This window comes from Misgurnus anguillicaudatus, chromosome 2 (genome assembly GCF_027580225.2).
Source record: "Misgurnus anguillicaudatus chromosome 2, ASM2758022v2, whole genome shotgun sequence".
Taxonomy (NCBI): domain Eukaryota; kingdom Metazoa; phylum Chordata; class Actinopteri; order Cypriniformes; family Cobitidae; genus Misgurnus; species Misgurnus anguillicaudatus.
Genome location: NC_073338.2, coordinates 43,035,689 through 43,058,985, shown reverse-complemented (window position 1 = coordinate 43,058,985; position 23,297 = coordinate 43,035,689). Strand labels below are relative to the sequence as shown.

At 38.7% G+C, this 23,297-nt stretch overlaps 3 protein-coding genes across 8 annotated transcripts in view; 2 read left to right on the top strand and 1 right to left on the bottom strand.

Annotated features, from left to right (window-relative positions):
* Positions 1 to 9,600, bottom strand: part of arhgap12a (Rho GTPase activating protein 12a) — a 38,974-nt gene extending 29,374 nt beyond the window's left edge. For 4 of the 6 annotated variants that reach the window (XM_073855874.1, XM_073855879.1, XM_073855875.1 and 1 more), the window contains exons 1-2: positions 9,383 to 9,599; positions 3,060 to 3,769 (exon numbers count right to left, since the gene is read on the bottom strand). In XM_073855874.1, coding sequence (XP_073711975.1) covers positions 3,060 to 3,695 — 636 coding nt within the window. In that variant the 5' untranslated portion in view covers positions 3,696 to 3,769; positions 9,383 to 9,599. Of the gene's footprint in view, positions 1 to 3,059; positions 3,770 to 9,382 lie in introns of all 6 variants that reach the window. The other 2 variants (XM_073855868.1, XM_073855872.1) reach the window with 2 other exon arrangements.
* A 1,704-nt stretch (positions 9,601 to 11,304) lies between these two features.
* LOC129443414 (tripartite motif-containing protein 16) lies at positions 11,305 to 13,473 on the top strand. The gene is made up of 5 exons (XM_055203885.2): positions 11,305 to 11,379; positions 11,426 to 11,500; positions 11,598 to 11,748; positions 11,868 to 11,918; positions 12,095 to 13,473. The coding sequence occupies exons 1-5, from the start codon at positions 11,305 to 11,307 to the stop codon at positions 12,619 to 12,621; spliced, it is 879 nt and encodes a 292-aa protein (XP_055059860.2). The 3' UTR covers positions 12,622 to 13,473.
* A 2,706-nt stretch (positions 13,474 to 16,179) lies between these two features.
* On the top strand, positions 16,180 to 23,016 carry LOC129442986 (E3 ubiquitin/ISG15 ligase TRIM25). The gene is made up of 6 exons (XM_055203329.2): positions 16,180 to 16,867; positions 17,545 to 17,640; positions 17,850 to 18,083; positions 21,724 to 21,865; positions 21,973 to 22,011; positions 22,203 to 23,016. The coding sequence occupies exons 1-6, from the start codon at positions 16,295 to 16,297 to the stop codon at positions 22,727 to 22,729; spliced, it is 1,611 nt and encodes a 536-aa protein (XP_055059304.2). The 5' UTR covers positions 16,180 to 16,294; the 3' UTR covers positions 22,730 to 23,016.
* Positions 23,017 to 23,297: the final 281 nt, after the last annotated feature.

The following is a 23,297-nucleotide window of genomic DNA, read 5'->3' as shown; positions in this document are numbered from 1 at the left end:
TTGTAGCAAAAGCCAAAAATACATTGTATGGGTCAAAATTATAGATTTTTTAATGCGAAAAAATAATTAGGATATTAAGTAGGATATTTAGTGAAGATTATGTTCTATTAAGATATTTTTAATTTCGTACCATACATATAAACTTTTATTTTTGGTAGTGGATGAAGTGCCAAGGATTTCATTTGGACACTTTAAAAACAATTTACTCAACATTTTGATTTTTTGCACCATCATATTCCAGACTTTCAAATAGTTGTAATACTGTCCTATCCGATCAAACAATACTTCAATGGAAAGCTTATTTAACCAGCTTTTCCCAGAGCCCTCCCCTCGGACAGCACGCCAAATTCCCATTCCCTATTAATTACATGTTAATGTGAACTTGTGAACCTTATTTTTTATGTCTGTGGTGATCTGTCGAAGGTCTCCTGCTTAACACCAACCTCAAGTCTAGCCCTTCTTATCAAAATGTGCTGTAACACAGTGAATATTGCACTTGATTTTCTGCACTCAATAGTAGAGATGCAATGATATATCAGCCAATAATTAATTTTCATACTATCTGACGATAGATTAACAGCCGATAGTCATGGCCGATATATCCTGTCATTCAAAAGAGAACAGGAAAATGCAAAGAAAAAGTAAAGAAACATCACTAGTTTAATGTTCAATATTAATGGTCATTATATGAATAAATAACATTCAAAAAATCTAATCTTCAGATTTTAGTTAATACAAGTTAGTATAACCAACAAACTACCGATATCAGCAGATATCACTCTGAATTATCTGCTATTGTATCAGTGAATTTTTGTTTTTTTAAATCGGTCCATCTCTACTTAATATTTCACTACACAGCAGAGACACTAAAGACATCAATGTTATACTTTAACGTTGAAGAAAAAGACACGGCAACACAAAAAAGTAAAAACAAATAAACAAATCAGGAAGTGAAACAAAAACAAGAGTAAAAAACGCCAATGTTGACATCAAACAAGTTTGGTTTCTCCTATCACATATTACATCATATACCTGAAACCAGTGCAGCAAAACTGTGTGTGTGCATGTGACTGAGAGTAAGCATAAAAATAACACATTTACATCATCCTTCACATGTCACAATGACAAAAAATGTGCTGTTTGGCAGAAATGCTGTGATGACATAACAGTGGGAGGAGATAGCGAAAACAGAAGATTTAGAAAGTGTAAAGAAATTGGGGCCCTGTTTACACCTAGTATTAAAATGCGCTTTGGTCGATCAGATCACAATTGGACAAGAGCCAAGCATGCTTCACAAAGTTTTGTACATGTATATCTAAATGCTTTCGCAGATAATAATTTGGATATTTGACAAAATCAGCTCACTCAACTGTTAAACGCTCACAAAATAAAACAAAAAATGAAAGTCGGGGAGCAGCCGCTTTGTTTTAGCAATTATAGTCTAAAGACCACTCCAAGCACTGTGGGTTCACGCTTGACGTCAGGATCGATGGAAAAACGTGATTGAATATCACACAGTAGATCAATAGGCAAAAAGTAGGCGGTCTTTTGTAGCTGTTTGAACACATTCGATCATGAGCGGCTTTTGGCAGGTTTGTTGTTACCAAAATGTGCTGATATACCTAAGGCCTAGTCCTGGATTAATCTAAACCCTGTCCGGGAAACTGTCCCCATAATCCATTCACAAAGACATTTGGTCCCAGAAAATACCTGTAAAATTGCCAGACAAGCGTCTGTGTGAACACAAACTCGTCCTGTTAATCTTCTGGGATCGTTGCAGGAAAGAGGACCTAGTCAGATACACGGATAACCCTCTGTGTGAACAAGAAGCTGAAAGAATCCCGTAATGGGCGTGTCGTAGTGAGGACGCGCGCGTCATCACAACAAAAGTTATGGTTCAGCTCCTTAAAACGAGAGATAACATGCATATAAACATTCACCACGAGAAATGTTGCAAACTATATTGACGCAGTTATCAGGAAATGATAAATGTGAGGCATAAACTATGACGCACGTGCGGTAGTGAGGACGCGTGTGTCATGGCAACATGAAGTTGGTTCAACTCTTTAAAATAAGGGATTTACAACATTCACAACGAGAAATGTCAGCAAACTGGACTGAAGCAGATATCAGGTAAGTTAGCTTATTACTTACTGCGTTGAAACGGAGATCATTCAGCAGCATAAAATAATATTGCGTCACATGCTCATTTGAGCTGTAATAAACGAAAATACCCACGTGTCATCTCAACAAGATATATCTTTCAGCTCCTTAAAATGCGGGTTTTAAATGCATATAAACAAGCACGATGAGAAATGTCTGAAAACTATATTAAAGCAGAGATCAGGGAGTTCGTCACATATCCACTCTGAAGCTGAGATCATTCACCAGCATTAGAACGGCACGTCACGCGCTCCTTTATAATCTTATCATAAACAAAAATGCACGCGAGTGGTTCTTGGAGAGAGAAATAATATCCAAACTTCAGACGCTGCGTAAAAGAGAGGGCGGGACTTTCAATAGGTCACGTGTCTTTCCGGGACCATTAGATGCCGGGGTAATGTCAGTGTGAATGAACAAAAAATCTAAGGATCCCGGAAAAATCCCGGATGCCTTTCTCGTGTATTTTACGGAATGTCTGTGTGAAAAGGGCTCATGTGTTTGTGTGTGAGAGAGAGGGGTTATTTCTGATTTTAAGACCCATGTCTGATTTTACAAGTTGTCAGGTTAGATATATCTTAGTTTTAGTAAACTGAGACTCCTGTGAACACTTGTATTCAATTTCAGAATATATACATTCACAAAATATGAATGTACAACACATAAATTATTCAATAGGTCAAAGTGTTAATGCATGTTGATAAAGGGCAATAACAGGCACAACTGGTGCACAGAAGGACAGACTATCATTAAAACAGGATGTGATCATTTTTAACATCCACAAAGATGGTTGAAAAGAGATTAAAGTGAATGATGTCCAGGAAGGGTTTTGGAAAAAAGAAACAAACTGGTTAAGGAATTTGTAGTGTTCTGTAAGTGAATAAACAAGTGAGTCTCACCTGTAGGTTATCATTGGAACTGCTACTAAGCTCTTCCCCGGATTCAGAGTCATTCCGGTTCTTATCCGAGTCGCCACCCTCTCCAGCCAACGGTTCCGGAGTTGAACGTTCCCTCTTGTCTAACTCTCTGTTTTTATCCTTCTCTCCATTCGTTTTGCGACTCGGAGAGTCCGCTCTCAAACGAGGCAATGAGCCCTGGGATGCACTTGTCTGCATGTGTGGGACCAGCCCAGTGGGGCTGCTTGGACTGCCCCTGTCATCTCTGGGCGGCAGTAGTGCGGTATATCCGGCTGAAGGGGAGGGACATGGGCTCTTTTTGTTATCATCTGTTCGCTGGATCTCCAATGCAGAAGGCCGAATGGTTCCACCTCGGGTCCCTGTGCTGGCCACTAAATGCGATAAAGGTTTGGGAGGGGGCATGAGAGCTCGCCGTACTTCTCGCACGTACTGGGCCGGGACGTAGAAGGGCTTACTGTTCTCATCCTTGCGTACCTGCCACCAGTCCTCATTAGTCTTCTTCATCAGCAAGTAAGATTCTCCTTGTTTAATGGTGATCAAACGATCTTTGGATTTGTAGTCATAGTCGTATTCCACCTCTACGTATGTCCGACCTGGAGTCACAGAGCGCTCCGCCATCGCTGCTAGAAGTCAAATGTCAATAGCAGGAGAAGAAGAGCATGGTGAGGTAAGGTGTGTTGATATGAAATCAGCTAAAGGAGAAAGAAAAGATCACTTTATTAGAATATTTTATCATATCAGCAGGGCTCAACAATAAGGATTGGCCCAAGGCCAGCTTGAATAAGGCTTTGACCTGTTGACAGATCTGTCACTGGCCTGATTGGGTCAGTGTGGCACTGTCACTAAAGTTTAGCATTTAAACATGCTTTGAGGCCTTGCAATTTGAATAATCATCTAAAGAAGACGCGAAACCGATGTCTATGCGGTACTCACGCGCTGTTTGAAAAGTGCACGCCAGGAAAGCCGCATCTAAAGGCTTTAGACAATGTGCAAATACAGAGTTTACGATTTCCTGCATTTAAGCAGACATGTTTACTAGGGGTGTAACGGTACGTGTATTCGAACCGGACCGTTTCGGTTCATGGCTTTCGGCACGGTGCACACATGCACCGAAAGGCCGAATGCATTTTGTGTGCGCCTGTGCGGAACATAATACGTGCGTTTCCGCACGAACATATTAAGTGGCGGAAGTCTCCTCGTTCAGCGCAAGTCTTCTGTCAAACATATAACATAATTCGGGCCGCAGAAAGATTTTTATTTACTTAGTTGTATATTTGTTTGATTATTGATGTAAACGTTTACGTGTCGTATCTAAAAGCGCATGTTAAACGCGTGTCAACGCGCTGCTTTGTTCTTTCAAAAGTGCGTGAGAGGTTGCGCGTCTTTCGTTGCTACGCAATAATGAGACGCGCTTTCTGTGACAGCGAGAATAAGGAATGCGTGATCAGATTTTTCATCTGCACCTCACGTCAATCATATTATTGTCACAATGCGATCAGCTGGTCGGGACACGGAAGAGCTGTAACCCGGGCTTACTCAGCTGTCACTCAGCTGCGGAGGGGTTGTTAGTAAAGTCACAGGCAGCTTACATTGACAATACAAGCAAAGATTTGGAGAAACGTGCAAAAGATCAAAGATGGCTATGTATGCAACTCACTAATCTCAAAATGAGTGTATAATAGGAATATCATCATGTTGCTTGCTATGCAGTTACACATAGAGCAGTAATATTATTTTTATACAGAGATGGTACATAGCCAATTCAATACTGTGAGGTAAACAATCCAAAATAAATCAAAACAGAACATTTTTGGTGGCAAAAATGTAGGCTAATTGTTCATAAATGTATTCAGGAATTGAATTTGTTAGTTCAAGGTTTTAGTAGAAAAAGTTTAAGAGAAGGTTAAGAAAAGAGTTACCTTCTGTTATAAGATAATGTAAAAAAGAACTTTGCAGTAGTATTTTATTTATTATTTTTTCATTTTATATATATTTTATATGTTATATTTTAATAAAAAGTGTTTAAAAAAAGTGTAAACAAATTGTAAAAAAAAGTTTATAGTAATAAACAACCTGCAGTTTAATGTTTGCAATTTTCCCTTACTGTACCGAAAATGAACCGAACCGTGTCTTCAAAACCGGGGTTCGCACCGAACCGTGATTTTTGCGTACCGTTACACCCCTAATGTTTACACAAAATTCTCTCAAAGTGCTAAAATTCTTTATTGAACATCTACATACGGTGTACTGTCTATGTCCAGAAAGGTAATAAAAACATCATCAAAGTAGTCCATGTGACATCAATGGGTCAGTTAGAATGTGTTGAAGAATTGAAAATACATTTTGGTCCAAAAATAACAAAAATTACAACTTTATTCAGCATTGTCTTCTCTTCCGCGTCTGTTGTGAAGCTCATGTGCAAGACTAAAGTCATGTGACTGCAGTGACGCAGATGACATGTTATCCTCAGACATGTTTGCGAAGGTTTTTTTTTCAAACTTACAGCGTGTGTCTCCCTCAGACTGTAAACGAAGCCCGGGCACACAAAAACAAAAAAAACACATCTGGGAAACAACAGATAACACGCCAGCCACGTTGTACGTCACCCGCATCACTGCGCATTACTAGTCTCGCGCATGCGCTTCACAACAGATGCGGAAGAGAAGACAATGCTGAATAAAGTCGTACTTTTTTTATTATTTTTGGACCAAAATGTATTTTCGATGCTTTAACACAGTGTTTCCCAACCCTGGTCCTCGGGCACCCCCTCCCAGAAAGTTTTAGATGTCTCCTTATTTAGCACACCTGATTTAACTCATCAGCTTGTTAGGGACACTTGTTTACCGTTTTAGAAGGAGGCCTATGAGTCGAATCAGGTGTTTTAAATAAGGAGACATCTAAAACTTTCTGGGAGGGGGTGCCCTAGGACCAGGGTTGGGAAACACTGCTTTAACACATTCTAACTGACCCACTGATGTCACATGGACTACTTTGATGATGTTTTATTACCTTTCTGGACATGGACAGTATATTGTACACAGATTTTCAATGAAGGGTCAACAAGCTCTCAAACAAAATATAAAACATCTTAAACTGTGTTTCCGAAGAGGAACGGAGGTCTTACGAGTTTGGAACGACATGAGGGTGAGACATTAATGACATTATTTTCATTTTTGGGAAAACTATCCCTTTAAGCCAGGACTAGGCCTTAGTTTAATTAGGAAATATAACCAGTTTTAACAACATGCCTTACTAAAAACATTACTGGCATGCATTTTAAGGCAAAACAAAGAGCTCTGATGTGTATTAAGATATGTCAGTGAAGGTTTTGTTCAATTTGGACAGCTCTTACATTTATTTTAAGTTAGGACTAGTCTAAACCCTGTCTGGGAAACCACCCCATAAACTATTCACAAATAATCCTACTCATATACAGTGAAAAACTATATAAAGAGCAGCCCTCTATTGGATGTAGAAGACAATTGTTGTTCGGCACTACTGTATGTATTTATGGCACAAAGATGATCAACTCACTCTTAAGCACCACAGAGAAACCACCATCAACCAGAAACCAGGATTTTGAAACAAAGAGGAATTTGCTTCAGGGTACATTACCACACAGCAGACCTGTACACTCAGAATAACGTGTCTTTGAATTTAGCAACACCATTAAAACGCACCCTGAGAGACAACAATGAGGTCAGACAGAAATTGTACAATAAGCAAAAGTGGTGACACGCCACAAGTTAAAACACACACACACAAGCCCACATGCATTCTCTTAGAAGACAGTTGCAAAAATCTATTATAGTTCATATCTACAGAGAATGCTGCATAACTCCTAATCCAGGCCTTGGTAATCTCTAGGCTGGACTACTACTGCTCACCTACAGAACTTTCACTTGCACTCCGCCGAAATACTTTTACACTTTTCTGCATTCCCAAATCCCATTCAGAACGTTACATGAAGCAAATGAGCGACGCCTTGTCATACCTTCACAAAAAGGCACTAAATCACGTTCCTGCTAATTTTCCTTCACAACTCCCTACTGGTGGAATGATCTTCCAAAAAGAGTCCGGTCAGCCACATATCTTGCAACATTCAAAAAAGATCTCTTCCAAAAATACTTGACAAAGTGATATTGACTGCATTACCAGTTCTTTCATCTAAAATAAAAAACAACAACTAACTCACTCTATCCATCTCTCTTCCTCTGTCTTTCTCAACAGGTGCAGTTTTGTAATACTGAAAACTTGTAACTTGGTATAAGAACTTCCTATGACAAATTGCTTTTTTTGTTTCTTAATCTTTGTAAGTCGCTTTGGATAAAAGCATCTGCTAAATGCTTAAATGTAAATGTAAAGAGGTATGCAGGAAGACATGCAAACATAGTAATTTGGATCAATGGGTCAACATCAATCCTATTTAAATGGAGGGTAAGCAAACAGGTTTTTAGTTTACCCATGCTGCTGTAGAAACTTTTGAAAGTGCATTTGTTGCCATTAATAATTCACACAATTAAAAGTGCCCAATAACAAAAACGAGGAAAAATTAGCAGTATTAAGCTGGGATCTCATTATGGCAGCTATCATGAGGGGCAACATAATTCATTTTTTAACAAAATGTTCAGTTATAATAATTGCCATTTAGAACAGGGCCATAGTGTCAAAGCAGTGGTTCTCAAACTTGGGGGCAAGTTTTATTAAAATATATAAAATGCATGAATTTATTATAATTCTGTGCAATTAAACCTTAAGACTAAAATAAGAAAAATAAGACTACTAACCAACAGCACTATATTGTATCATTTAAAATTTTGTGTTTAAATCAAATTCTAAGTTTGAGATGGTTTTATTTGATTAATTTTCTTTGGGGGGGGGCAAATAGTTAGCGAACCACTGTGTTACAGGAAAGTGGCTTGTCATTTGATTTTCATGGTATTTTATGGGTCTGAGGCATCCGGATAGCTGCACTAAGCAGATGCACTGCATTGTCACAGCACTGCCAAGGAACATAGCAATTTCACACCATAGCTTCCTGAATACAAGGCTGATCTAATAAATGATGACATCAGGAAAAATAAATTCTGGGGATTAGTGCATTTCAGTATTTAGAACACGGAGACAAAGAGTATTTTTAAACACATTTTCTGTCACTGTTTTCTTTAAAATATTAAATATTACTATATTTTAAATTAAGAGGCTGGTGACAGAGTGATAAAGAGATCAAAAGCTTTCTTTTTTTTGGACCAGACGACGAGCAACCAGATTTTATTCACCCAAACAAAAGCAAAAACTTCTGATGAGTCAGAGTTTTTCATTTTACTCTCCTGACTATGAACAAACACACATAAATAAACACAGCATTATAAAACACCCTCCAACAAACAAACATACGGCATGGGAATACTGCAGTGAATGAAAGACAAGAATGCCAGTGAGTGAGCACAAAGAAAAAGGTTACCTTAAAGTTATTAAGAAATACAAATCATCCAATTAAATATAATATAGACAGTGCAAGACGTAACGTTAGTTCCTGGGTTACACCCACACTCAAAAATCTAATATCTTAAACACAATCACTCTCAAACATGTTGCTGTTAACTAATAAATAGAGCAGTGTTTTAAACCAAGAAATTGGCATTTAAGTTAAATGACAACACGTAAAAACATTAGGTTTTACACCATTACCCCATTTTCCTCAATATACGGCATTATTTGTCATTTCCATTTCAATTTTCTCAAATGTACAGTATGGCATAATGTGTATTTTCCATGTTACTTCTCTCAATATGTATGTGTGAGAAAACTGTGATATAATGACATGTATAAATGTACATGTAGGCTACCTTATGCAATGACAGAGCAATGTCAAATGTCAGGTAACAAACTTTTCAAGTCAAACAAGCATCAGAAATCTCATAAAAGCTAAAAAAAAACCTCAAGAAAATAATAAAACAGGATGACTTTAAGGGCTAAAGTTTAAAATGATCCGAACATAATTTTCTTCCCTCAGGTGAGTCAGTTTAACGTTAACGTTACCTGTGTGACAGATTCTCTCGCTAAAGTCTCTTACAAACTTCCCTTCTTTCGTAAAATCTTACACGTATTTCAGTAAACTAAAACGAGTATTAAAGGTTTTTATAAATGTCTATTTCGGCAGAGCTAAGGTAAGCAGACCTGAGGAAACAGGTTCGCTCTCATTCCTACCTGCTAATCTGCTAACGCGCTACAAAAATCCCTAAAACTTGATAAAACGCCTTCGACCGTACATGTTTTTGCACCTGAGCGAGAAATAAACGTACCTGTACCGACCTCCAGGTGTTTCGTGGACTAAAGCTTGATAAATACGTGAACTACGAGGCAACTCGGTCGCGTTGAGAAGTTGTGCGTCGAAGTTCCTGATTCATGAGCGGCGGCGAGAGCAAACTTCTCCGGCACGTTTGCGCCTAGTTTTCCTACAAGCGCACTCCCGCGGCTCCGCTCCCACGCGCTCCTGTTTGACCGGTGAATACCTCACTGCTCAACCTGTGCGCTTTACTGGAGTATGAGTGATTGGTGGGATACTGACGCCATCGTGAGGCGAGAGATGGGAAACACAAACACTAATGAAAGTTAAAGGGATATTCCACCAAAAAAACATGTCATCATTTACTCACTCTTATATTGTTACAAACTTGTATGAATTTCTTTGGTCTCATTCCACAAAGGAAGATATTTTGAGAAAGTGTTTAAAACCAAACCGACCATGAGTCCCATTGACTTCCATAGTAGGATAAAAAATACTATGGGAGTGAATGGGCTACTTGGTTTGATTTTAAACATTCATCAGAATATCTTACTTTGTGGTCATCAGAACACAGAAATGGATACAGGTGAGGTTTGTAACAACATGAGAGTAAGTAAATTATGACAGAATTTTCATTTTTGGGTGAATGGTCCTTTTGAATCAAGATTACTGTGTCATCAACATAGCTTTTATAAAGTCTTTAAGAGAAAATTCTGGTGTGCATTTTGAGAGGAAATTATGGCATACATTTTAAGATTTGTTGGTGCAATACTGCCCTACAAAGGCTAAGTGCCGTAACTACGAAAACACTGAAACTAAGAAAAATGCCCTTAAAGTTTTTTTACATCAGCCGGTCAAACATGTTACTGTAATTTTGGCACACACGTTTCTCTGAAATGGGACAAAATTGAACCAGGAGACTTTGTCAAAAGACACAACAGATCTCACAAAGCCCATTTTAACACTTAACTCAATTTTGCCCAAATGCGTAGTTAGCTTACTGCGCTTTTGGCTTTGTACTAGGACAGAATACTTTTAGTTAAATAATTAATGTATGTGCCTTACGAAAATGAACTGTGGTTTTGTTGTAGTAAAAGTGTACTAATCAAGTTTTGGTTTATTGATTACCATTTTAAACTATGGTTAGCAAGGTCATGGTTTGTGGTAAACAAATATTTTTTGTTCTGGGTGACTACTGAAGATGCTAAACTATAACATGATTTATTTTGCATAGTTATTTTGTTATTATAGATTTTTAAACCGTATGGTTAAATCTAAACGACACATGAAACTTAAAGGCGCTCTAAGCAAATCCGTGAGACGTCACTTTTTTATGTTTGAACTGTTTTTAAACAAACGGAGCGTAGCTAACTCCTCCCCCTCACTTCCGTGCTTTCATGAACGCGCCCAGCCCCCACCCCAAAATCCTTCTTGTCGTTTATTGGCTGGAACACTTTGTTATCGTTTCGTGGTGTTAGGTTTGTCCACTGTGTTTATATTGCAGTTTGCGAAGCCTGGGCTGTCTACAGAGACCGTGTTTTTTTACAGCTTGATCAGTGGACAGGCAGCAAACAGATAGTGAGGAGATGTTTGCTGTATGTAACAAAAAATGTTTTATGGTCTAAAACGCGTGAATTCGCTTAGAGCACCTTTAACAAATAAACTGAAATGTATTGTTCTTTGCCATAAATTTTGTAAAATTATTTAACATGGTTGTTACTAAATGAAACATTAACCTGTCACTCCCTCTTTCGTTTGTTCTCTGTCACGCCTACTTACCTTTGTTCAGTGAACACAAAACTTATCTTTACTTCCTGCTTAGTCAGGTTGTGAGCATTTACAAGTCTTTGTCAATTTTCTTTCTGTTCGATCATTTTAACTCTATAGGAAACTTTATTGTTGTTGAGCGGCTTGCTGTTTGTGTCTATGTGCAGTAAAATGGCAGAAGCAAGTGTTCCTTTGACTCAGGATCAGTTCATCTGTTCAATCTGTCTGGATCTACTAAAGGATCCTGTGACCATTCCCTGTGGACACAGTTACTGTATGAGCTGTGTTACAGACTGGGAGTCTGAGGAGGAGAGATGATGAGCTGGAGTATATTTTACACACAGATGATCACATCCATTTCCTCCAGGTAACAGAGATCTGATAAACAAGATAGTGTGTTTATAAGAGCATGTTTTACAGACTTTAATTTCTATTGAATGTTTGTGTTGTTTGTGTTTGTGTAGAATTTTCAGTCTCTCTCTGTTCCTCCTGGATCTACAGACTCACTCAGCATCACCGTCAGTTCTCTTCTCTCTTATGATGAATGTGTTTCTCATCTGAGAGCAAATCTGGAGAATTTCTGCAGAGATGAGATAAAAAAGATATCTGATAGAGGTAAAGCACTGAATCATTCATTTACATTCAGTGATGCAATGATATTTATAATCATGTAAGATTATAAAATAAGGTTCATGCAACTCATACTTATTTGAAGATGTTTGTTATTTCTGTAGTGCCAAGCATTAATATAGCTAAGCACCAAGTCAGGCAGGAGTTCCTACACTGTAAGTTGCAATTAAAACTTGCTCACCCACGCACACACACTAACAGAAAAACAAAAAATTTTCTCTGTAATAATATAATATTTACCTACATAAACATTGCCTACATATTGTTTACTAAACCCTAAAAAACAAAAAATATTTGTAAATTATAACTGATTGTGTTTTCTCTCCACCAGATTTTCGTCAGTTCACTTTGGATCTAAACACAGCACATACATGTCTCTGTCTGTCTAAGTGGAACAGAGTGATTACTTACACTTACAGAGCCCAGCCGTATCCGGATCATCTAGACAGATTTGATTTTAATTATCAGGTGTTGTGTAGTGAGAGTGTGAGTGGACGCTGTTACTGGGAGGTTGAGTGGAGTGGAAATGTGCGAATATCAGTGTCATATAAGAGCATCAGCAGGAAGGGATGGGGTAATGAGTGTGTGTTTGGGTGTAATGATCAGTCCTGGAGTTTGTGGTGCTCTGAGTCCAGTTGTTCATTCTGGCACAATAACATTGAGACTAAACTCCCAGTAGTGCTCAAATCTTCTAGAATAGGAGTTTATGTGGATCACAGTGCAGGATCTCTGTCCTTCTACAGCATCTCTGACACAATGACCCTCATCCACAGAGTCAACACCACATTCACTCAACCTCTCTATCCTGGGTTTAGATTGTTTAACATACTTGGAAAATCAAAAGTAAAGCTTATTTAAAAGAGTTTTAATGTTTGATGTCCATATGAATCAATAATAGTGAGATTGTTTGTTGAGTTGTAGAGTTTGTTATTTTCCAAGTAATTGATACATGAGCTAAAATGCCAAGTAACGTTATATGTTGAGATCTTTTTAGTTTTAAAATCTTTGAGTAAAAGAGGGAAAACATTACATGTGGAAACACCTGAATTGAATTGAAACCAGTAACACAAACGGTATTCATAATATTACATATGAGGAGGTCAGTTGCAAAACCCTATAAGTGCATTTGTTGTTTTCTTGTAAATTAACATATTTGTATTGTAAATTTTTGTAAAGCATTCATGTAAATGAGTCAATGAATTCTGCCAACAAACATATTTCTGTATGGCTGGAGGCAAATATGTCCTTGGAAATATTTGTACATGACTGTACATAATATATTAATATTACAAGTTCTTGTCCTAACAGATTAAAACATGGGATAATCGACAGCTAGCTGTGCAATAAAGGATTTTATTTTTGGTGATGCATTCATTGGTGAGGTCGGAAGTGGGCAGAGCAAGTGGTCTTGGGGACTGTTTCAAGCTTAGATATGTATAAAGGCTATGTCTTGCCCACACTGCTGGCCAATTGAGTGGAATGTCCGCATCCCATCTTGCCACGGGGCGCTCGCTCGCTCGTAGCGTTGAGTTTTGATGGTGCAGGTACTTTTAAGGGACCGTTACTTTCCTAATTTTTTACCGATTTTCAAACGGTTTGGTTTGTTATAAACGTCAAAGATGTACCTATGATACTTATAAAAATGAAACATGTTAAAGCATCCAGAATTATAGCCACGATAATAACGTTTGTAAGAAACCAAAACGTTTGAAAATTGGTGGAAGGTTGAGCAAGTTGTGATCATATGGAAGTGCCTGCACCATTGGGGCTCGGTGCGATGAGCGAGCGAGCTGCCTGTGGTAAGATGGCCGCCAGGTGATGATGTTTGAGACTTCGCCGTAACACATCTAGCCTTTATACATATCTATGGTTTCAAGGTTTAAAATCACGTTACTATCAAGAAACGTATTAAAAATATTTTTTTACTACTCTGCCCGCGTCCGGCCTCAGACTGTTTGGCTGGCGCTGTTATCCAGGCTCAGATTGTCAGGACGTATGGTTTTGCACTTCTGCAGTTACACAGTCATATCTCATCATTTCAGTTATGCAAGACTAAAGTTCTATCTACTTGAATAAGGAAAGAAAGATATCTCTAAAATCACGTGCTAAATGTGAAATAAGAACACATTGCTATTTGTTGTAATTTTTCCAATTCTGACAAACTGTATCCTGCCAGAGAGGAAATCTAACAGCTGGTCGCAGAGTTCAGACCAAGAAGTTACTTAACAGTGAGCTTATGTGTCACGCCGCGGGAGTGGAGGGAGGACACAAACGCAGAGTTCGGACAAATAAATAACATTTAATAATAAAACTGGAACAAAACACGAGGAGTACATGTAAGCAAAACACAGGAACATCAAAAATGTGACACGGGGAACAGACAGGGTAGTAATGACAATCATCCGGCACAGGCTGACAGAACAAAGGCGTATAAATACAAACACAATCAAACATACAACAGGTGTGGTGTGGTGTGTTGGCGTAATTAGTCCATGAGAGTCCAGGTGAAACGGATAAGTGCAAAACACAAAACATGTCACGGACTAGCCGTGACATTATGGGGATGATCCCTGTGGTAAAAGCAGAACTGTAGTTAATGAAATGCATCCTAGCATAAAGTTAAAATATATGTACATATACAGTACATTCCACCTAATGTTCAAACTAAAGGACGGTTTGGAGGTCATATTGCTTTAGCCAAGATGTGTCGGTCAACATTTTTTTATCATAAAAAAATATAGTACTATCTGAACTTTATGCCCAATCCCTAACCAACCACTCAAATGAAGGGGATGAGGATAATATCATAAGTTAAACTGCACAACCAGGGGTGCGTTTCCCAAAAGCATCGCTGCCAACCTGTTAGCAACTTAGTTGGTTGGCAATGGGAAACTTAGTTAGCAACAATGCTTTTGGGAAACGCACCCCAGGTTAAAACAACTGCTGAACATACTATGTACAGGTGCTCGTCATATAATTAGAATATCATCATAGTTGTAAATCAAGTTGATTTATTTCACTAATTCCAACTTGTATATCATATTCATTCATTACACAAAGACTGATATATTTCAAATGTTTATTTCTTTAATTTTGATGACTATAACTGACAACTAAGGAAAATCCCAAATTAAGTATCTCTGAAAATTAGAATATTACTTCAGATCAATACAAAGAAAGGGTTTTTAGAAATCTTGGCCAACTGACAAGTATGCAAAGTATAAACATGTACAACACTCAATACTTTGTTGTGGCCTCCTTGCCTGAATTACTGCAGCAATGCGTCGTGGCATGGAGTTGATCGGTCTGAGGCACTGCTCAGGTGTTGCCAGGTTGCTCTGATAGTGGCCTTCAGCTCTTCTGCATTGTTGGGTCTGGCATATCGTATCTTCCTCTTCACAATACCCCATATATTTTCTATGGTGTTAAGGTCAGGCGAGTTTGCCAGCCAATTAAGACCTGGATACCATGGCCATTAAACCAGGTACTGGTAGCTATGGCACTCTGGAGGTGCCAAGTCCTGTTTGAAAATGAAATCTGCATCTCCATAAGGTTGGTCCTTGTGTCAAGCCACTATTGAACAACAGACAATGGGCTAAAGACAAAAAGGACTGGACTGCTGCTGAGTGGTCCAAAGTTATGTTCTCTGATGAAAGTAAATTCAGGGTCCCAGAGTCTGGAGGAAGAGAGGAGAGGCATACAATCCACATTGCTTGAGGTCCAGTGTAAAGTTTCCACAGTCAGTGATGGTTTGGGGTGCCATGTCATCTGCTGGAGTTGGTCCACTGTGTTTTCTGAGGTCCATGGTCAACGCAGCAGTATACCAGGAAGTTTGAGAGCACTTCATGCGTCCTGCTGCTGACCAATTTTGTGGAGATTTTCCAACGGGACTTGGCGCCTGCAAACGGTGCCGGGGCTGCCGGTGCCTGGTTTGGGGACCGTGGTGTCCCTGTCCTTGGTTGGCTGGCAAACTCGCCTGACCCTAACCCCATAGAAAATCTATGGGGTATTGTGAAGAGGAAGATGCGATATGCCAGACCCAACAATGCAGAAGATCTGAAGGCCTCTATCAGAGCAACCAGGGCTCTCATAACACCTGAGCAGTGAAACAGACTGGTGGACTCCGTGCCATGCCGCATTGCTGCAGTAATTTGGGATTTTCCTTAGTTGTCGGTTATAATCATCAAAATTAAAGAAATAAACAGTTAAAATATAATATACAAGTTTCACTTTTTGAATGGAATTAAAAAAACTTTTTGATGATATTCTAATTATATGCCCGGCACCTGTCTATCTTAAAATGCCAATAAATGTCTTTACAATCTATCTATTTAAGTAGCTTTGTTTAAAAATGAAAAAGTCCCCCTCTCAGATTCTTTTGTATGTTCTCTTTTAGCCACACCTACCTTCAGTTCACTAAAAACGAAACTAATCTTTACTTCCTGCTTAGTCAGGGTGTGAGAGTTTACTAGATTTTGTCAATTTCTTTCTGCTCAATCATTTCTACTTTTTAGGTGTGTTTAGGTGTGAAATGGCAAAAGCTGTGGTTCAGGATCAGTTCAGCTGTTCAATCTGTCTGGATCTACTGAAGGATCCAGTGGCCATTCCCTGTGGACACAGTTACTGTAAGAGCTGTATTACAGACTACTGGGATCAAAAGAGAGACTACAGCTGCCCTCAGTGCAGACAGACCTTCACTACAAGACCTGTTTTAGGTAAAAACACCATGCAGGCGGAAGTGGTGGAGAAACTGAAGAAGACTAAACGACAAGCTGCTCATCCTGATCACTGTTATGCTGAACCTGGAGATGTGAAGTGTGACGTCTGTACTCAGAGAAAACACAAAGCTGTCAAGTCCTGTCTGGTGTGTCTGAACTCTTACTGTCAAAATCATCTTGAACAACATGAGAAATTCTTCAGAGGCAAGAAGCACGACCTGATAGATGCCACTGAACGACTTCAGGAGATGATCTGCCCTCAACATGATAAAGCCCTTGAGATTTACTGTCGTACAGATGAGCTCTGTATATGTTATCTGTGTATGGTGGATGAACACAATGACCATAAGACTGTATCAGCTGCAGCAGAGAGGACTGAGAAACAGGTAAGAGCTGAGAACACTGACTGGTTTTGTTAATGTGTCAGTTCTGCTCTATAATAAATGTTTATGATCAAACTACATAAATGCTGATCACTATTGAACCTTTAAATTAATTTGGGATGAATCAGTTAATCTCATTATTTCATTGCCTAAGTCATCAAATACCAAATGTTTAAACCTATTGTCATAGTCTGTCAAAAATTAGACTTTTATAGGGCCATTGTTAGATTCAGCTGTGACCGGGGTTATTTTGCACACATATCAAAGAAAACTCAAAAATGTGCAACTGCAAAACCAAAATCAATGAAAAATTAATTCTGTCCATGCCACAAGGCTCATATCTCAGACAACTTTTTCCTTTGAAGTGAAAGTGACAAGCTTGTCAAGTATGCAATGTAGGCTTGAAATGTGACCTTTGCATTTAACCCATTCCAGTGAGTAGTAAACACACACACACCCAGAGCAGTGGGCAGCTATCCCAGCGCCCAGGGAGCAATTGGGCTAAGGTGCCTTGCTCAATGGCACCACAGTCACAACGCGAAAGCTGTGAGACTCGAACCGGCAACTCCCGGGTACAACTAGGCTACAACTTGACACATGTTAGGCATCTGGTAATTTGCTTCAGAGAATGGGGTTTAAGAATGCACAAAAACTGTAATCATTATTTCTACATCCAACAGAAACAACTAAAGGAGACACAGAGAAAATACCAGCAGAGAATCCAGGAGAGGCAGAAGAAGCTTCAGGAGCTGAGAAATGCTGTGGAGACTCATAAGGTGAGTTTTGATCAGAAGAACAACTGCTGTCTGCTGTTTCAGATCTGTTTCAGACTCAGTTAGGACTCTCATTCAATCAGTCAGTGAGGAGTTCAGTGCTGGATGACTTTGACTGAAGTTCACTGTGTGTAACAGACTGTGTGATGTACCAGTAAGAGCTGAATGAATGCTGCTGATTCTAATGCTCCTCTCTCTGTGTGTCCTAACAGCACTCTGCACAGACAGCAGTTGACAACACTGAGAGGATCTTCACTGAACTAATCCAATCTATTGAGAGAAGACAATCTGAGTTGACACAGTGGATCAGAGATCAAGAAAAGACTGCAGTGAGTCGAGCTGAAGGAATATTGAAGCGACTGAAGCAGGAGATTGATAATCTGAGGAGGAGAGATGATGAGCTGGAACAGATTCTACAAACAGATGATCACATCCATTTTCTCCAGGTAACACAATTTACACTTGGTACTGTATTAAGATGTGTTTTTGTCAATCGGATCACAAGTGGATGACACTAGACAGATGTAAACGGTGTTCAAAATGTTTTGAGCTCGTCCACTTTCAACCACATTCAGAGGTAGTTGAAAAGACTTCCGTTGCTTTTGTAGTGTGCATGTGCATGTGGTTGAATGTGTTTGAACAGCACACAAGACCGCCTACTCTCCACCTATTTATCTAATCTGAGGTACTGAGCACAATGTTTTACATCTTTTCTGACTTCTAGCGCAAAAACACACTGTACACAGTGTCCTTAGGCTTTTGTTCCCTTACAAAAATTAACCATGGTTTTATTGTGGTAAAAGTGTAGTAACCATGTTTTTTTGGTGTATTGATTACTATCAGCAAAACCATAGTTTTACTACACTAACCATGGTTTAACTATGTTTTTTTGTCATAACCATGGTTATTTTGTGGTTACCATGGTTTTACTACAGTAACCATGGTTTTTTTGTTTTAACTGTAGTAAAACCATGGTTAATTTTCGTAAGGGTTGATAAAACCAAAAGCGGCTGTTCTCCGCGTCTTTCATTAGTTTCATTTTGCAAGCATGTGAAAGTTGCGCGAGCTTATTTCATCAATTGCGCTGAAATATCAGTCAAAGCTCTTACATATACAGCTATTACAAAGCTCTTTCACTCACCTCACGGTTTTTTATAAATCCCTTATCTTGCTTAATTAAAACATAAAGTTGCAAATAACACCAGAATTAACAGTTAATTTACGTACACAATGCACATATCCTTAAAATTAATCTTGTGTAACTGATACGCTGTAAACCAGTTGAATTTAGATCATGATTTTGAATGTTAGTGAATGACGCCCTCTGCCGGTTGGGCATACCAAGATGGCCACTCGAACTTTGCCCTGGCTTAACCTCACACTGTTATGCTAAGCGTTCTATCCGCAATCCAGTCATTTATATCTTGTTCGGTGGTGACACCATGCTACACAAAATGAGTAACAATATTACAAATAAGCACATTAATTTATTTGACACAAATTTGCACCATTTTGATTAAGTTTTAACATGTTAATGACATAGAGAAACGTGATGCTTTTAAAAAAATTAAGATGATGAATCACATCATTTTGATTTCGCTCACAGGCAGTTTAATAAGAAAAAAACTAAGTTTGCAAACACACACACACACACACACACACACACACACACACACACACACACACACACACACATTCTGGTTTCCATGTTTTGTGGGGACATTCCATAGACGTAATGCATTTTATACCGTACAAACTGTATATTCTATTCCCCTTACCTACCCCATTCCCTAACCCCAACCATCACAGAAACATTTCTGTTACTTCACAATTTCAAGAAACATCATTCTGTTTGATTTATAAACTTGTTTCCTCATGGGGACATCAAAATGTCCCCACAAAGTCACAAAAACACTGTTATTCCTATCTTTGTGGGGACAATTGGTCCCCACAACATGATAATTACCAGGTACACACACTCTCTCTCACACACACACACACACACACACACACACACACACACACACACACACACACACACACACACACACACACACACACACACACTGGTTTCCATGTTTTGTGGGGACATTCCATAGACGTAATGCATTTTATACCATACAAACCGTATATTCTATTCCCCTTACCTAACCCATTCCCTAACCCCAACCATCACAGAAACACTTCTACTACTTCACATTTTCAAGAAACATCATTCCGTTTGATTTATAACCTTGTTTCCCCACAAGGTCACAAAAACACTGGTATTCCTATCTTTGTGGGGACAATTGGTCCCCACAACGTGATAATTACCAGGTACACACACACACACACACACACACACACACACACACACACACACATATATACAGGGCTCAAGAGTGTGACCAATTTAGTGCCCTAATTTCTCAATGGTGCTCCTTAAAAAATATTAGGTCGACCAGTGCGACCAGCAATTCGACAAATTAAAAACTCTGTCTTCAATATGCGTTCTTCAGCAATCTTGCGTCCTTGTGTTCTCGCTTTACATCATCATTAACCTTCAAAGTTCAATTCCAATTCTCAAAAACACAAGTACAGAGGACGCATGAAAATACCTGGATGTTTACTAGATATCGAGGATGCATCGAGTGCAGACTTGCGCGCTGAAATCTGGGGAGGACATGTGACCAACAGGAAGATCGCACACATCTCAATTCTCACAATTGCGTTCTGTGTTCTCGCAACCTTCTGAGGTCGTTCTTCCAAGGTCGCCCGGCAAGACCAATCTCCACGAGAACGCAAGTCCGTTCTTTGCGTTCTTGAAATTGAGAAACAGCCAAAGTCTCCCTTTGGTTCAACAACAAGCACACTAGGTCCATGTCGTGGTATAACCCAATCAGAGATAGTAAAGGGCGGACCCCTCCCTTTGATCGGCCGTGGTCCAGATATTCCTGTGTGTGTGTGTGTGTGTGTGTTTAAAAATATGTGTGACGTGCTGCAGTCAGAGGCGAGTGGCCCGTCTGATAATAAACAGAAGAAGGTGCGTTCCATTCGACAGGGTCCCTGCGGAGTGTTCACTGCTCCCTACTCCCTGAGCACGGTATATCAGTTGAAGTGGACTTCACGGACAATAACCACTCATTTGGAACGGCCTTCAAACGTCATCAAAGAAAGTCAACGACGGGGTCGCGCAGATTGATATAACATAAATATATATAGGACTACATTCATATTTTAATTTTTATTTACTATCACATTTAAAATATGTACACTATACAATAATAAAAAACATTGAGTACTACGTAATGAAAAACGTATGTTTATTATACACTTAAATTGACTATTGCTGCTATTACTTGACTATTAACAGAATTGAAGCCCTGCTGTAACTGTCATGCAAATATGAAAGTAAACTTTTATTTGGTTAACTATGTGTATATATGTGTTTTTAAACGCTTGTCATATGATTGCATAGCGGTCTGACCGTTCCGACGGGTGATCACGTGATGCGCGCAATGATTATCGCTCTCCACTTCCTGTGAAGTGATGTATCGATGTTCCCTGATTCCCTATGCCGTGCGCAGTGCCCTTCGAACTGAACATGTTCGCTCCCTTCGGATTGGAATCTCACTTAAGATGGCGGAATACCCTGTGAAGTCCACTTCGCAGTCCACTTACGGTCGAATGGAACGCACCTAGAGTGGATGTAGCCGCAGATGTCAAGCCCTGGTAGGTTATGAACCACATACAATCGAGTCCGAGCAAGAGCATAATTCTTATAAAGAAAAACGTCTTGAACGTAAACCCAAAGTAAAGCAATGTTACATTGAAAAAAGTTTACTATTTTATTATTATTACTCACAAATTTCTATTTAGGGTTTTAATCTTCATTTCTTTGTATCAAACGCAAAGAGTAAAATGACGTCATGTCTCTTTCATCCACTTGTGATCCGATCGATGAAAACAAACACATCTTAATACCAAGTGTAAACAGCCTCAAACACGACAGTGGTCTTTTGGAAGTAGAGAAAATGTTTTAAAGAGATTGTTTTTACTGTGTTTCAGAGTTTTATGTTTGTGTTGTTTGTCTTCGTGTTTTTGTAGAGTTTCCAGTCTCTCTCTGTTCCTCCTGGATCTACAAACTCACTCAGCATCACTGTCAGTCCTCTTTCCTCATATGATGTACAAAAAATGAAAGAGAAACTGAAGCATGTGTGCAGTGAGATAGAAAAGATATTTGATAGAGGTAAAGCATATATTTATCTTAGAAAATGTTGCACATCATGTAATAACAGTGTTATAATTTGTATTAATACAAAGAAAATCACTCTCTGAATATATATTTTTATATAGTTACTCCTGAACCCAACACCAGGGAACAGTTCCTACAATGTGAGTCTCCTTGAAACATGTCTGTTATCATCTATTTACTTGCAGTGCATTTAATTGTATTTGTGTAATGGTATTTATAGCTTGTTTCAGTATTTGAAGCAGGGTTGGTTGTCTGTTTTTCTATTTGTCTGTATATGACATCAAATTTTAATTGACATACCTGTACAGATTATATCATTTGTCTCCATCAGATTATCTCGGGTTTACTCTGGATCCAAACACAGCACATAAATATCTTCATCTATCCAATGGGAACAGAGTGATAACTGACACTAACAGAGTCCAGCCTTATCCTGATCATCCAGACAGATTTGATTTTTATCATCAGGTGTTGTGTAGTGAGAGTGTGAGTGGACGCTGTTACTGGGAGGTTGAGTGGAGTGATGAGGTGGATATATCAGTGTCGTATAAGAGCATCTACAGGAAGGGAGACAGTGATGATTGTAGATTTGGATGTAATGATCAGTCCTGGTGTTTGTGGTGCTCTGAGTCCAGTTGTTCATTTTGGCACAATAACATTGATACTGAACTTCCAATAGTTTCCAGATCTTCTAGAATAGGAGTGTATGTGGATCACAGTGCAGGATCTCTGTCCTTCTACAGCGTCTCTGACACAATGACTCTCATCCACAAAGTCCAGACCACATTCACAAAACCTCTCTATCCTGGGTTTGAAATTAATAAAGGATCAACGGTAAAACTGTATGATATAGCATAATGTATTATACAGAGATTCTACAAATTATTATATCAGAGTGGTGTTATAAACTCTCTCATGAATTGACTGCTTCACTATACCATCTTTACATCAATAGCTTGTGTAGTGTACAGATTTTTGAGTTAAGAGAAAATTGAATACTTCCTTTTAGATAAATGTATTATTGATTGTGGTGTATGTAAAATGCATGTAAATCATTGAAACACAGATCACTAATATTTATATTTAATAATAATGTTCATAATGTCACTTCATTGTGTTGTTTTTTGTTTAATCAAGTGTGATAAATTTAAGTGAATTTTCATGGTAGGGCATCTACTGAAAATGGTAACAAGTGAGATAATAAAGACTTTCTGTTCTCATGTGTTTGTTTGTGTAGATGTATAAAAACAAAAATGGGCAGAGAAATCACCAAACATACTAAACAATTCACTTTTATTTTAAATTAACACTTACACACAGTGGGTCTCATTCATGAAACATTCGTAAATATATGAATAAATATGTGAGTGATTTGCACGTACACAGACCTTCCCGAAAACTCTCCTCCTGAATTACAAACACTTCG

What these genes read in the sequence shown, in the direction of transcription:
- LOC129442986 (XM_055203329.2), top strand. Translation starts at nt 16,295, where the DNA reads ATGGCAAAAGCTGTGGTTCAGGATCAGTTCAGCTGTTCAATCTGTCTG. An exon ending in ATGCTGTGGAGACTCATAAG is followed by an intron (nt 17,641 to 17,849) that starts GTGAGTTTTGAT and finishes GTGTCCTAACAG; the next exon opens with CACTCTGCACAGACAGCAGT. An exon ending in AGAAAAGATATTTGATAGAG is followed by an intron (nt 21,866 to 21,972) that starts GTAAAGCATATA and finishes ATTTTTATATAG; the next exon opens with TTACTCCTGAACCCAACACC.
- LOC129443414 (XM_055203885.2), top strand. Translation starts at nt 11,305, where the DNA reads ATGGCAGAAGCAAGTGTTCCTTTGACTCAGGATCAGTTCATCTGTTCA. An exon ending in TGGATCTACTAAAGGATCCT is followed by an intron (nt 11,380 to 11,425) that starts GTGACCATTCCC and finishes GCTGTGTTACAG; the next exon opens with ACTGGGAGTCTGAGGAGGAG. An exon ending in AAAAAAGATATCTGATAGAG is followed by an intron (nt 11,749 to 11,867) that starts GTAAAGCACTGA and finishes TTATTTCTGTAG; the next exon opens with TGCCAAGCATTAATATAGCT.